At 42.9% G+C, this 15,970-nt stretch overlaps 1 protein-coding gene across 2 annotated transcripts; it reads right to left on the minus strand.

Moving 5' to 3' along the window:
* Nucleotides 1-398: 398 nt before the first annotated feature.
* On the minus strand, nucleotides 399-13,254 carry paqr7b (progestin and adipoQ receptor family member VII, b). Of its 2 annotated transcripts, none has more exons than XM_080767095.1 (5): nucleotides 13,116-13,254; nucleotides 8,145-8,379; nucleotides 6,135-6,283; nucleotides 4,066-4,447; nucleotides 399-2,492 (listed from the first exon to the last, which is right to left on the minus strand). In XM_080767095.1, the coding sequence occupies exons 2-5, from the start codon at nucleotides 8,367-8,369 to the stop codon at nucleotides 2,181-2,183; spliced, it is 1,068 nt and encodes a 355-aa protein (XP_080623221.1). In that variant the 5' UTR covers nucleotides 8,370-8,379; nucleotides 13,116-13,254; the 3' UTR covers nucleotides 399-2,180. The 2 variants fall into 2 exon arrangements, with proteins under 2 accessions (XP_080623221.1, XP_080623222.1); XM_080767096.1 differs by having other exon boundaries at nucleotides 8,145-8,376; nucleotides 13,116-13,160.
* Nucleotides 13,255-15,970: the final 2,716 nt, after the last annotated feature.

The raw sequence follows: 15,970 nt of genomic DNA on the forward strand, positions 1-15,970 counted from the left end.
TTCTCCGCCACAACAAAAGCATCGTGTCACCAAACAAACTTCTATAGAAACCAGACAGTAGCTCTGTAGTGGTTCTCAAATGTTTCCATTTCAAGGAGCCCTGTAACTCTGAGTGTACCAATGGTTCCACTGGTACACTCTCAGAGTTACAGACCTGTAAGGGTCAATTTAATTTGAGAACCAATGCCGTAACTGATCACAAATAGACGGGTGGACACCTGGGACAAGACAGGATTTGACAAAAATATGGGAACAATTTCAGAAAATGTGTGGTAGGTTAGTGGTCACGGTTTTATATTCACACAACACAAGAAAGCACGCAGTGCAAGGCGACGCTTTAGACATTCACATCTGAACCACATACAAACACATGTAAACTCAAAGACATGCTTAGAAGCACACACACACACACACACACACACACACACACACACACACACACACACACACACACACACACACACACACACACACACACTGTCGGGCATAAACCTTGTATTTCCATGTTACCATTTTTCATAAATGAATGCCCTATTTGTCATACAACATTGTTGTGCAAAAAGCTATGTTTGAAACATTTTTAAAGTGGTTAAGTCTGCCTGTGGGTTTTTATAAATATTTAACCAGAGACACCAACCCTAGCCATATGGCTAAATAATAGTGGGTTCACTGGAACACAGGTCATTTAGTTCCATTCCCTGTCCTTTTGGACATGCAAGGTTTCTACCCAACAGCATGGATATACAGATACAAACACCGGAACAATATACTCAAGTCTAACAAACCAACCAACATACGTAACAATGCACACAAAGGCATTGACATCATGGGGTGTGAAAAGGCAAAAGCTGCAGTACCAGCCCTCTTTGAGTACAAAAAAAAAAAAAAAAAAAAAAACATTGTCAAAACACAGACATCATAGTAAATCTTGGGCACAGAATTCTTCTAGTGTTGAGTGCCAGCCTCATTGCTCTGCACCGTTCACTAACACAGAGAAGGTCTCCCTTTATAGTATAGAGGTACATTTGGCTTGCAAACTAGTTCTTAACAGTGCTGTAAGTGATGTTTTGGTCAAAACACACCAATTTAGACCTGAGGCCTAATCCTAACCTAAGATTTCTATATACATAGCAACATGTACAATGACACAGATGCTTTCCCAGATTGAAGGGTATAAAAACGTCTAGGCCTTCCGGGTCTAAATGGGTTTACTAAGCTGATAAATGGGTGCCCTCTCCTGAATGGATGGAATTGATGTCCCACCTCAAAATATATTTTCTGTTTTCTAACAGAAAATGGAGAATATAGAACAATTTAAGCCTTATTTAAAAACAAAAATATCACTTACAGCACATGTAACTCATTCAGTAATATGTTGTGGCACAGTGTTTTACCGCCATGAAAAAAGGGCCAAAAATGCAAATGTCTCTGTTTTGAGGTCAAAAGAGCATTTCATAAAAGTACAGCAGGAAGCCAGTTAGTCAGAGAGAACAGAAGCCTTGAAATATCATGAGACTCACAATTACAAAAATAAATATGTTGAAGAGCTGCAATTTGATTAGGGGGACGTGGGTCGTAATACATATGTGTGGTTAAGAAAAGGCATTCTTAATAAATACATATTGACTCAATTTGTCTGCTCTCTGCGTTTAAGAGCTCATATCTTGTTTGTCGAGGTACAACATTCTTTCAGAATATTAAGTGAAAACTACTTTGGTGGGAGGCCAAAAGGATGGTGAGAGAATGGTGATTTTCTTTTTTGGAGATAATAGCTTGTGTAAAAACAATCACTTCTTCTTCATGACCATGACTTGTGTCCTTCATTTTTTATGTGCAAAGATTTTCTGCCGTGTCTATCACACAAGTACAACCTGTTCTGCAAAAACAAAACAAACAAACAAAACAGAAAAGAAAAACAATATTTTCTTTTTTTCATGGTCAGTCACAAAAATACACTGTTACTGGAATAATACTTTGCCCAGCACACTGTCATTTGGCAGGCCACATGAACAACATTAAAAACCATAGGTTCATCAATAACAAACCTAACTAACGTTAAACAACGTGAACATTTAAAACTCAATGCATCGTCTCTCCAGTGTAAAAACCCCCAAATTTCAAGACCAATTTGCGTTTTTCCTCTCAGCCGGTCCTCCTCCTCCTCCTCCTCCTCCTCCTCCTCACTGCTCCTTCTTCTCCAGGAGGGAGGCACGCACACGCTTGCGCACGTAGAAGGCGGTGAGCGCACTGCAGCAGGCCGTGAAGATGAAGAGGGCGACTGCGTCGTGGGCCAGGTCCCCGTGCAGCCGCTCGTAGAGCGGCCTGCGCTCGGTGAAGTCTGTGCGCAGCGCCTCGATCTGCACCAGCGTGCACAGCACCAGGAACACGTGGAAGATCTGGTGGCCCTGGCCCACGAAGTCACACCTCCCCGGGAACCAGCGCTCCGGGTGCGGGTAAGCGAAGAAGTAGGCGCTGGCCAGGAAGAACAGCACCTAGAGTAAAGGGTTGCCAGATGTGGAAATGATAAATGTATCATACCCGAAGGCTTACATTTATTGTATTTTAAATGAAACTATCGTGCACAGCCAAAAAATATATCATTGCTGTTTGAGCAATATCTCATATTTTAACTTATTGTGTTTTTTTCGTAAATGAATGCCCTACTACCTACTTGATCATAATACGGCATCACACAAACATATAAAAATTGCAGATCTACAAGCTCGATACTTGACACAAAATGTTTTAATTCTGACAAGTAACAGTTTTGGGACAAATGAGGTTCAAATAGGACCCAGGAAGGTTTTATTAGTGTCATTCTAACACTGTCACAGACTTTTTGTATCATTGATAGCATTGTCTTGTATTTCTATGCATTTGTTTTCTCTGGTCTAGTTTTCTTGTTTCTATGTTTCCGTTTGCCCCAGCTGTATGTGCTCTCATGTGTACAGTATATGAGTATTCCCCAGTGAGTCCTTGTTCAGTCATGTTTTAGTGCCTGACATGTTCTTGTCTTTGTTCACCTGGGTCACCTGAATTAAATGCTAATGCCAGTCTTAGGGTTCATCTTACTACCCGCCTAGCTGTCTGCATTTGGTTTCTCACCACACCACATCTATCACCACATACAGACAGAATTGTAATAATAATAATAACTAGAAAAGTCGCAATTTTGAAAAATTGCAAAGTGTTGTTGCCGCAGTTATTTACATAGGCCCCTCCCACTAATATTGTCAGCCAATTACAATGTCACGTTATACCCCTGTGATCATGCGTAAGTAAGTCGGAGGGGATATATCCCCTAAAAATCATATCCCCTAGAAATCCCCTAAAAAAGTCTTCTGCCCCTGCAAGGGAATTCATGTCTTTATAAACGATTGTAAAACATAGATTGGTTACGTAACCAACAACAGCCAATTAGCTACTACAAACGTGTGGTCAACCAACAACATATTACACCTTATTGTTTTCACCTGTAAACCTGTGATGTGACAATAAAGGAAATTCTTGTTTTAGTGCATTCATGCCCCTTTTCTGGTCATTTGGGAATGTTTTGGCATTGTTGATCGTAGGTCGTGCAGATGGTAAATATCACACTCATGTGAAGTGACGGGCGCCCACTGTGGCTGCCACATAGCCTCGCTCTCAATATAGTAAGGTCAGTTTCTTCCACTGTTTTCTACCAGGGAGGGGAGGGGCGGAGGGGACAGGGGCTCTGATCGGTGAACCAATATCTCTCCAGCGTTTGCTCCATGAGCGTCCGCCCCTCTAGACCGGAAAGCACGCTGGCTGGGCCAGGCTAGCTGCCACATGACGTCACTTCTTAAAGCATGTCTGTTTAACTGCTTAACTGCTTAAAGCAAACATTAAAAGTCCATAGACTTGGCTGGTACATGACGTCACGAGACTGTTTCCTTATTATTTTTTTCAAACGTTAAAAGTCTGCAGACTTGGCTGCCACATGACAAGACTGCTGTTTTTTCCCCCAAAAAACATAAAAGTCCATAGACCTGGCTGCCCCTCAAAAGTGATGGTGTAAATACGGTAAGGCATGGCAACACTGACCTGGAGGCGGTGGTAGGACACGGCCTGGTCGGAGCAGCCCTGCTCCTGCTGGTAGCAGCTGTAGATGCGGTGGAGCACCGGGCTGATGTCCAGGCAGTAGGCCAGCCCCGAGGGTACAACCTGGAACAGCTTGTGGGCGAACTTGGGCATGTCGGGGCTGGCGAACTTGCCGTAGCAGCAGCCCAGGCAGGAGAGCCAGGCGAAGAAGGCGGCGGCGGGCAGGAAGAAGCCTCGCACCCGGGCGTGCCAGTCCTCCTCGATGGCGTAGTAGTAGTGTGCCAGGGCGCTGCCGTACTGGTATACGGCCACGCCCACGTAGTCCAGGAAGTAGAAGGTGTAGTGGGACAGCTCCGACTTGGCCGAGAGCAGGTGGGCCAGAGCGCTGCGGGAAACACAGTCATTTAGGACAGGTGGGCCAGAGCGCTGCAGGAAACACAGTAATTTAGGACAGGTGGGCCAGAGCGCTGCGGGAAACACAGTCATTTAGGACAGGTGGGCCAGAGCGCTGCAGGAAACACAGTAATTTAGGACAGGTGGGCCAGAGCGCTGCGGGAAACACAGTCATTTAGGACAGGTGGGCCAGAGCGCTGCAGGAAACACAGTAATTTAGGACAGGTGGGCCAGAGCGCTGCGGGAAACACAGTCATTTAGGACAGGTGGGCCAGAGCGCTGCGGGAAACACAGTCATTTAGGACAGGTGGGCCAGAGCGCTGCGGGAAACACAGTCATTTAGGACAGGTGGGCCAGAGCGCTGTGGGAAACACAGTCATTTAGGACAGGTGGGCCAGAGCGCTGCGGGAAACACAGTCATTTAGGACAGGTGGGCCAGAGCGCTGCGGGAAACACAGTCATTTAGGACAGGTGGGCCAGAGCGCTGCGGGAAACACAGTAATTTAGGACAGGTGGGCCAGAGCGCTGCGGGAAACACAGTCATTTAGGACAGGTGGGCCAGAGCGCTGCGGGAAACACAGTCATTTAGGACAGGTGGGCCAGAGCGCTGCGGGAAACACAGTCATTTAGGACAGTGCTTTTCAATCCTTTTCATATCAAGGTCCATTATTTATACAGCATTTGAGTCACGGACCACCATTTGATGATATTTTGCCTCTCAGGTCCAAGACTCGTTGGATAAGATTTTGTCCACAAGATTTTGTCCACAATACATTCTCGAATTGTGTAGACGTAAGTAAATTAAGTACTGCAGATGTTTAACAACAATTTAACTCTTTAAAATGAAACCAAAATACACTCTCCGGAGTTAAAGATCTATAAAGGTCCATTTGGTTACCAACTCTCATTTAGCTGGGTACCACCTGGAATCCGTTCCACTGGTGGCCCCCGGACCACTGGTTTAAAACCACTGATTTAGGGGGGTGCAACCATAGGTGGTTTTAAGCTCTCCCAGCAGGGGGGGCACAGATATATTTTAGGGGGGGGGGGGGGGGGTATAATAATAGCCTACAATATCTGGGTACACATCTGTGAGAACTCAATGGCTAGAATATAAACTACTAAATAATATGCAAGACAAGTATCTTTTTCTAGACACTATTCTAGACACGATTTATTTACTCATTTTGGACCATACTATAGCCAAGGCAATCAGTATGTGTCAATCATGTAATGTTGCAAAACTGTATGAAATTAAAAATATAAATGAGTATGAAGTTACAATTGACAAATTAAAAATGAAATAAATAATAATAATTTATCACTGGACTCCCTTTATCACTGGACTTCTTTCAAAGCATGCCTGAAAAACTCAAATCTATCAAGTGACCACAAGGGGAGGTAAACCTGCACTTTGCCAAAGGAGGTGTCATTCTCTGCTGACATTTTCCGTTCTCTCCTTATATTATATAAAGTGTTTTGTATTTGTTGTATTGTATCATAGACCAAATGTTTGTCTGTACCACATGCTGTTTACATCTCTGTCTAATAAAGTATTCAATCAACTAATCAAAGCTTTTAGCTACTTTTCCCATCGCCGATTCGTTAATCGATATTTGCAACCTTTTTTTCCTTGTGAATAAATACATTTATGGACAAAGAAACAAATAAGCAAACACCTGCAGGTGAGGTAGGTGATGGCCGCCACTAGCACAATGAAGAGGGGTTGAGAGTGCGGATCCCGCAGGAAGTCCACCGTCTCTGCGATTTGTCTGCACTTAACCAGGATGACAAATGCCGCCAACAGGTGCGTCCACACGTTCAGCGCCTTGGTGTAGAGGTAAAATGGTAAAAATAGTAAATGGTGCATGTATATGTCGCCTTTATCCAAAGCGCTTTACAATATGCATTGCATTCACACACGTATATACACACAGCTTGGTTGAATTAATACTTGATTCTGATTGGTCAATCGCCAAATTCATTGTGTGTTATTTTTGAATGATGAAGGCTCAGATCACCCAGAGCCATTGAAGGAGAGTTACGACATGGGGCCAGTGCAATGGCCGCTCCGGGCGGCTATGAGGAGCTGAATAGTTACATAGCCCTGCACCAGACGTTGACGGAATGCACTGGAATCTACAGTATGGGAGTCGAGTAGACAAGGCATGAACCAACTTTTTTAATGAAAAATAATCGATGCAGACAAATGAAAGGAAACATGGTTCAGGTTTTTTTACGGATACCTTATTTTCTGATTTGCAAACGTTATTAATTATATTTACGTCTCGAAAGAGAAAAATAATAGTTTCTGCAATGCTGCCTCTCAGTTTCTGAGATCGCAATAATACTGCCCGTGAGAATACTGCCTTTCGGTCACTTCAGTGAATGAAAGGCCCAGCTTTAATGATCTATAAATCACTATATTTTAGATAATAATATAAACATTACAGAGACTTTCGTACAGGTCTAGTCCTACTATAAATGTGCCACGTTTCCCCACTGACTTCAAATTCGACACACGCGTTCCGCACACCCGCAGGGAGTGCAGTGCCCGGTATCGAGGCGGTCGGGCCCACGGTTCTCCAGAACCACCACAAAAAGCTCTGGTCAGGCTCAGCCAGTGGGCCTAATCAGCCTAAATCTCTTCACCTGTGCAATTTCCAGCCTCTGCCTCAGCCAATTGATTGCCATGGCAACCCCACACCTGCCAATTGATTACTTAACCAGTCCACTTTTCTTCACACACAGGCAGACAGACAAATACAGAGATCTCCATGTGGGACACAGACAGACAGTTAAAATGGGTGCTAACAGGTATTGATACTACAGAGAACTCCATATAGGCTACAGTATGGGCACAAAAGGGACACAGACAGATAGTTAAAACGGGTGCTATGACACGTTGACAACGGGTATGTTGCATCGTTCCCAAGCAGGCCGGTAGCTGACGGGCACGTACAGGTCTGGTGCCTAAAATTTATGATATCTGCGCCGCTCTCATTGAAAACAATGTATTTAAAACTCCAGCTTGTCACACTCCAGAGCTGTATGACCATCTCTCAAGCGCCGTTTTCTGCTCCCTCAATGACACCACTCTCCTCTACACCACTCTGAGATCGCTTAGCTCAATCTGCGCTGCTTGATTTTGTGTCATACTCGTATGCAACATGACAGCCATGTAAACAAACACATGTGTAATTTACAGTTAAACATTGCTCTCAAGAATATTTATTTTTTTATATTTTAAAATAATCTATATTATCAACACATACCGTTGTTTGTGTAACGCCTGGGATTCAAACTCGGGCCTCCCGCAAGTCCAACATCTTAACCACTAGACCAAACGGATATCCCTCTGGACCGGGGGAGATTTTAGACTTTTGAGGCCATCAGGCAGAGGCTCTGAGCCACTGCTACATTTGCAAAATGTTTTAAAAAAGTGAAAATAGTCGATCAACAAGCTATTGGCTATTTTCACTACTTTTGTGCTGTGAAGTTAGTAGGGCATTCATTTCAGGATAAAATGTCAAAAGCAAATCTACAAGCGTCACTTTGCCGGCGCTTTTTGAGCTTGAGGGTCTGCTACTTTCGATGCTTTTGTGTGATGCTGTAGTATGATCAAGTAAGTATTGATTTACAAAATAAAAAAAAATAAGTTTCAATAATGGTTGCCAGCCCCCACCTACCTCGTTGTGCCTCTGGAACAGCGTGAGGAAGTAGTACCTCCAGCTCTGGTCGGGCTGGCGGTACCCGGTGAGGATGTGAGGCTCCCTGAAGACCCAGGGCACATCGGAGGACTTGACGGTGCAGGGCAGCGTGGGGAAGGCCGACTCCAGCAGCTGTGGGATCTGACGCAACTGCTGCGCGTTGATGAACAAACGGCCAATCTGCTCCATCACCACCGTCGCCATGACAACGCTGCTGCCGGAGGCGCAAGAGAGAGAGAGAGAGAGAGAGAGAGAGAGAGAGAGAGAGAGAGAGAGAGAGATGGGCGAATGAGGCGAGAGAAAGGGTCATGTCAATGCAATATCTGGATGGCCGCTCATCGTCAGGTCTATCTGTGTGTTTGTGCGTGTTTGTGTGTGCGTGGCTGCGTGCGTGATCATACTGTATACTTGTGAGGGCCAAATTATGTCCCAACAACTACAGTATAATTTGAGAAATGGACATTGTGAAGACAGCTTCCCTGGTCTTCACAAGAGAGATGGTTGTATACAATCATTGTTTGTGTTTTAACTTGCATGAAAAAAGTGAAAAAAGCCAGCAGTTACTGCTTATGCAACCGATCATATAAATTCTTAATTATCAAATAGTTTTGGCTCAGGTCTACTTATCATTACAAATGTAGTTGTTAACGAAAGTTCAACTGAGAGATGGAACTAGCTCCAATCAGATCAACGTCATCCTTGTCTGCGCCCCTTTAAAAGGGCGCCTCCTCCTTCCTTGTCTCACGTCTGCTATCCGTTCAGGTACCCGCCACCTCCCCGCCACCGCCCAGCAGCAGGCTCCACCAGGTTGGCCCCAAGGGGGGCAGGCTCAAGAGCCCCCCTGCCTTCGCCAGGCAGGATCCGAGCCGAGGCTCCGGCCCGTCCCCATGGGGGCTCACGCCAAAGCTCCTTCACCATGTCACTTCATCCTGTCATTGCACTTCCACCACTCCTGCTTATCATGTCACCTGTCATCATGCCCATTCACTCAATCCCAGCTCCATCCTTGTAAACAATCTATCCGCAATAAATCTCGCCTACACCCTCCGCATTGTGTAATCTCTGTACAGTTGAACTGCACATTGCTCTCTAGTTTCTTAATACAAACTTTTTCACACACGCACGCGCGCATGCATGTCTCCTGCATTACATCAATATGGCAAGTCAAACAGACAGACAGACACACACACACACACACCACACATCTATAATACAGGAGGGAGCAAATTATTCAGTTTGTCTTATCAACCAGAAAGCCTTCCACTCCAGAGGGAAGGCTGTATATATTTCACTGCCACTTCTAATCAACTTACTGCAGTTTCTAAATCATTCTTTAAAAATTATCCTTAATTATTCTCCCCATATTCTGCTCCGGTCTTCATTGTTGTGGTGGCCATGCAACGAAGACACAATGTCATTTCACACTAAAAGAGTACACTAAATAATGTTTCTGAATACCTTTGAGGTGAAAAATAGGCAATGCAATGGTGTAATGTAACTAAGTAGCCTACATTTACTCAAATTCTGTACTTAAGCAAAATGTTGTGGTATTTATTTTACTTTTTACTTCTACTCCACTACTACACCTGAGACAAATATTGTATTTTTACCGTACCGTCCGTACCGTATATCTACGGCAATTAGTAAATAGTATCACGCTCCCAGTCCCCGCCATTGGCGTAGAATGATGTACGGCAATTAGTCTTTTATAGTGCTTGTTATGATCAATCGAGTCGCGATGCTACACTTTCAGTACATTAGCACTGGGTTGCTAGGTGATGTTGTCAACAGCAATGGAGAGCGCCATCTTGAATTTCATGCACACCCGCACCCACTCTATCTGTTTCTTTCGATGGCCTTTAACTCGAATTCCTTGTCCCAGATCCCACATTTCTGGTCAAGACAAGGTTTATTCCATTGTCGATAGCCACGGTAATCCTTTCTTGTCGTTGAGTGGTAGATCCAGATATGGTCCGACACCACACACAGTGTGATTAACAAAAGGCGGTCAAACGGTTAAGTTAAGTTAATTTTGATTACCGGACTTTTACTTGTAAAAGTGTTTCTATCTTGCAGTATTGATTTTTTTGTCACCCAACTGGTATTGTATCAACACTACAGGACTTTTGCAAACCGACCATGTTGCACCTGGATGCACCTGACATAATCTAATGGACCACATATAGGCTACACCATAAGCAAATAAAACCTTCTTTAAATCAATGAAATAATTGTATTTTGTGTCAATTTATGTTTTTTTTATTCATTAAGTAGCAAGTAAGTAGGCCTAAGCCGGATAGAGACCAGTCTTTATTGAACGGCTAACTGGTCAATTCTCACCCCTTCAGGGTGGTTAGACCCCCTACGCTTCCAATCACCTTGATCATCATCTCTTGCCTATTGTAATAGCTGTTAGTGTTAGCGCGGTCTTGACTATATTGAAGTGTCTATTTGTACGTCTCTAAATGTTTTGATGAATTGAACATGGTGGACCCTCTTGTAAACAAGTGTAATGCTTAATTGGGTCGTCCACTCACAGTTAACATAGTCTTTGTATTGAGTTTGTGCTTGAAATGTACTCTAATTCTGCAAACTGTTAATAAATATTTAAATCAATCAATCAATCAATCAATCAATCAATCAATCAATCAATCAATCAATCAATCAATTGTCTAACATGCTACAGCAGCTACACCACCTTTTCCCATTTTGACCCATTTTGGGGTCTGCCCATTTTTTTTACGGAGACAGGGGTCTTTGTCAGCTCTTTAATAAAGCGTTCCACTGGCTTGGTGTAGTCAGTATGGTGAACCTATAGAGACAGGGGTCTTTGTCAGCTCTTTAATAAAGCGTTCCACTGGCTTGGTGTAGTCAGTATGGTGAACCTATAGAGACAGGGGTCTTTGTCAGCTCTTTAATAAAGCGTTCCACTGGCTTGGTGTAGTCAGTATGGTGAACCTATAGAGACAGGGGTCTTTGTCAGCTCTTTAATAAAGCGTTCCACTGGCTTGGTGTAGTCAGTATGGTGAACCTATAGAGACAGGGGTCTTTGTCAGCTCTTTAATAAAGCGTTCCACTGGCTTGGTGTAGTCAGTATGGTGAACCTATAGAGACAGGGGTCTTTGTCAGCTCTTTAATAAAGCATTCCACTGGCTTGGTGTAGTCAGTATGGTGAACCTATAGAGACAGGGGTCTTTGTCAGCTCTTTAATAAAGCGTTCCACTGGCTTGGTGTAGTCAGTATGGTGAACCTATAGAGACAGGGGTCTATGTCACCTCTTTAATAAAGCGTTCCACTGGCTTGGTGTAGTCAGTATGGTGAACCTATAGAGACAGGGGTCTTTGTCAGCTCTTTAATAAAGCGTTCCACTGGCTTGGTGTAGTCAGTATGGTGAACCTATAGAGACAGGGGTCTTTGTCAGCTCTTTAATAAAGCGTTCCACTGGCTTGGTGTAGTCAGTATGGTGAACCTATAGAGACAGGGGTCTTTGTCAGCTCTTTAATAAAGCGTTCCACTGGCTTGGTGTAGTCAGTATGGTGAACCTATAGAGACAGGGGTCTTTGTCAGCTCGTTAATAAAGCGTTCCACTGGCTTGGTGTAGTCAGTATGGTGAACCTATAGAGAAGTTTATATCTTAGTTTCTTTCCGTCCGTTTTTAAAGCAGTGTTTTCCTGTTCCATACACAACCACAGGAAGACGCCACAGAGAGCAGAGGAATGCATTCCAGACAGTCTGGTGCGTTAATGATGGATGGACGGACACAGTGGTGTAAAGTAAATACATTTACTCAAGTACTATAAGTACTTAAAAAAAACAACTTTATTAGGCCTATATCTCAGAGAAAAATGTAGTCTACTTTTTAATCGACTAGTCGAATTATTTGAAAACTTTAGTTAGGCCTAGTTTGTAATTTATTATTATTTTTATTGTTGTTGTTATATTATTATTATTATTATTATTATTAGTAGTAGTAGTTTAGTACTATTTATTTATTACAAAACATAGCCTACATTACCCACCTCAGCCTTATATCAATTTTGGCCATTTGGTTATACAAGCTCACATTCTGCACTTTATTTGGCCTACTGTATTTTTATCCCAATGCTTTTGTAGCTTTACGTTTTACTCAAGTAGCCTAGATTTAGAATTCCGGTAGCTCTGGTCCATAGCCTTAATACTGCTTCTATCATAGAAGCAGTAAGGCTAGTATGGACCAGAGCTAATATTGAGGTATTGATACTTTTACTTGAGTAAAACGTGAGTACCTTTACCATTTCCATTTTCCACTCAGTGTTAGAACGCAGGGCTGTAGGAAAAAGGCGTGGAGTGGAGAGTGGAGTGGAGGCACACACTGTAGCACGGGCGATGAATGGGAAGACATTACGTAACATAAGCCCATCCGACACTAGTCGAGTCCCCACCCTCCCGTTCCTCAGGGCTGCAGGCATGTACAATATTTATTAGTTCAACAATCCTAGCATACCATTTTCTTCTTTCCTTTAATATTTCGTCAGACAACATGCTAACGACAAACACTCTCTCTCTGGACGAGCGGCAGTCAGTGAAACGGCCGCTTGTGCTTATTATTGCTCTTCCGAATGGTGATCGACAGTGTCCAGAAATGTACAGTATGCATACATGTGATGGCTCGCATCCTCCGTGGGAAAAAAGGCCCTGCGGTGCGATGAGATATGCGAGAGGTCTTGTCACCCGGCCATCAGCACCCGATATTCGATGGGAAACGTTTATAGAAACGTTAACAGAAAAAATAAATAGAAAAACAAAAATCGATATGCAAAAATAAAATGGCAAAATATTTTTTATTTTATTTTTTTGCGTTGACAGGCCGTTTCATGCTGGGCCACTCGCCGGCAAACAGACAGATTACATTATATTAGCCTATAGTATTAAAATAAAATAAAATAAAAAATAAAATACAATAGGTCTTACCTATTTTAGAGGGCAGAATCAGTCCTAAATCTCCGAGCGTGACTCTGCTAAACGGTGTAAAAAGAGGCCGGATGGATGGTTCATGGTTTGAATGAATAGACGGAGGAGAAAAGGAGGATTCTGTTCTGTCTCGTGCATGAGGAGAGAGAGGAGAGGAGCGGCTGGACACCGCTGTAGGGAGGAGGGACAGTCGTTTGACGAGTGGCCCGTCTAAGCCAATCGGTGAACGAGCTGCTGCCCCTCTTCCGGGTCATAGCCAATGAGCGTCGCTGTAGGCGACCAAACCCACCCATTGTATTGAGGCATTATTGCAGTTCTGAATGATAAGTTCTGCAACATGTAACCGTAGCGTATAGCAATGTAACCAACTGCACTACTACTACTACTACTACTACTACTACTACTTATTGCTACTAATACTACTCAAAGTGCTGTGGTACAGTAGCATGTGTGTAGGCCTACTTTATGATACTTTTTTTTACTCCACTAGGCCTACAATATTTGAGATTTAGTTACAACTTACTTTAGGCTATTGGTGTTGTAATCTTTTTTTACAGACCTTTATTTTTAATAGTCCTAATAGTCCTTTTTAGTCATTGCTTCTTTTACTTAAAAGTAAGTGACCAAAATCTCTTCGCCCCAAAATATACGTTATGAGCTTAAGTAAAATAAAATAAAATATTTGTACTTCTATCATTGTATGTAACTCAGTACCATCATGATGTAACTCCTATGAGACCAGTTCCTCCAAATGACGCAGGCTATTTTAGTAGAGCCTACAGTCTGTGTTTACATGCTGTGAAGTCTCAAGGTTTTAAATTCCAGGCCCCACGCATCAATGCCCCACGCATCAAAAGGCATATTTACATAGAAAGGTAGTAATTCTGTATCTAAAATATACAATCAAAGAACCGTTTCAGCAAGAGATATGTAGCCTACACCCTGTTGCTTGGATACAGAGTAAACACTATACTGCATGCATGTAACTTTATCTGCTGTCCAGGCCAGTGCTGTAAAATGCTGTAAGGTCACCTCCTGGACAACAGTGCTATACAGTGGAGCATGTGTGTGTGTAGGTACCCTGACAAAAACATGCAGTAATCTCTATACTGCCTCCCCCTGGTCAGCTGGGACACCTGATGGAGGGGAACTGGTTGGAATAACGAGTTCCTTCCATGCGCTACGTCCTACGGCGTCCTATGGCCCCTGTCAGGTGATGAAATGGCCTGTTCACTCCTCATGCATTGAAGGAAGCATGAGCTCAGTTCGGGGCTCTCCCCAGGTTGGCAGAGGGAGAGTAGCGCCCAGGATTACAATTTAGGCAATTGGCAAAATCGTAAAAAACTATAAAGCTATATTCTTTAACGTTACTAAGCATGAAAATAGATTTTCTGTTGACTAAACAAGCTCAGCATAAGCAACATTTTCTAAAACATTATTTTCGGATGAGGGTCTGTGACTGCTACCACATACATACAGTATGAAAATGCTTGAGAGCCACTGCAGCGGTTGTTTGTTTATCAAATGAAACAGTTATTCCTAAACTGCCATTGTGGACCACTCTGTAGACAGCTGTAAGGCCTTTGAGCTCCCTGGCTTGGACACTGAAGTAACAACATGTCTTTGTTTTGAGTCAAAGACTGTATTGTGTGGTGATTTCAATGTGTCCCACTGGTCAACAGCAGCACTACTGACAGATGGACTGCAGGGTGTGTCCTGGTTGACTTAATGAAGATAAAATGTCTAGTTCTCTTATTCAAACTCAAAACAAACAAGTAATACACCAACCAATGAGCCATTCGAATATGCAAACTTCCCCCCCCCCCTTCTTCTTTTTACTCTGTACACAAAACAATATTTGCTCTTCAGCAGTTCTTCAGTGGTTCTTTAGGACGGCCAAGTTGTTATAGCACCACTGCCATAAAACGTATAAAGACTTTAGAGTTAGAGGTTTTGCAGCTTAGTTTACCATTACAAAGGTGCTGCTATATATCAACAAAATATAGGTTCCCTCGATGGTTACGAGCCAATGTCTGAAGACAATGGGCTGAATATTCTAATACGAGAAGTCCAAAGAAAACTGATGATACACCTTGGTTTTTGATTGATAGATGTGTTTTTATTGACAAAATTGCATAGCCTACATGTGACCATATTATATATATATATTTTATATATTATATATATTATATTATATTATTTTATATATTTTATATATATATATTTTATTTGTACATATAATTATGTCTCTCTCTCTCTCTCTCCCCCCCACAAGGCCACAACACAGTTGAGGCAGATGGCCGCCCACCCTAGAGCCTGGCTCTGCCAGTTAATAAGGGGCAGTTTTTCATTGCCACTGTCGCAAAAATATTGGCTTGCTCAGGGTGGGACAATGTCGCGTCTCTGCTCAATATGTAAAGTGTCTTGAGACAATGCTATTCGGCACTAATAATAATAATAATAATAATATATACACAGAAGTACAGACATTTTTACACTATACTAAAGTTGAATTGAATTGTTGTGAGCTTGTAGCCAGGCTATTTCCGATGTGTGGCACTGTCGTACGATGAAGTATACATGAATTGGGCTTTCAGGCTCAACGATCACATCATACCACATCACATATGGGTTGGCAGCAGTTGACAAAGACAGGTTGTGTGCAGCATCGAGTGACAGCACATGCCACTGTAGGTCTACTGTATGTGAATGTATCAATGTACACAGTACATACCATACATGCTCATATTCTACATCATGTGGAAAGCCCACAGCAGCCTACTGTACATTGTGCTTTTCCTTGAAGGACTGGAGGAGTATAGAGGGTATGCACATGCATAAAGTGAATGGCAGAT

The sequence above is a fragment of the Protomyctophum bolini genome (assembly GCF_963924005.1).
Source record: "Protomyctophum bolini genome assembly, chromosome: 7".
Lineage (NCBI taxonomy): Eukaryota > Metazoa > Chordata > Actinopteri > Myctophiformes > Myctophidae > Protomyctophum > Protomyctophum bolini.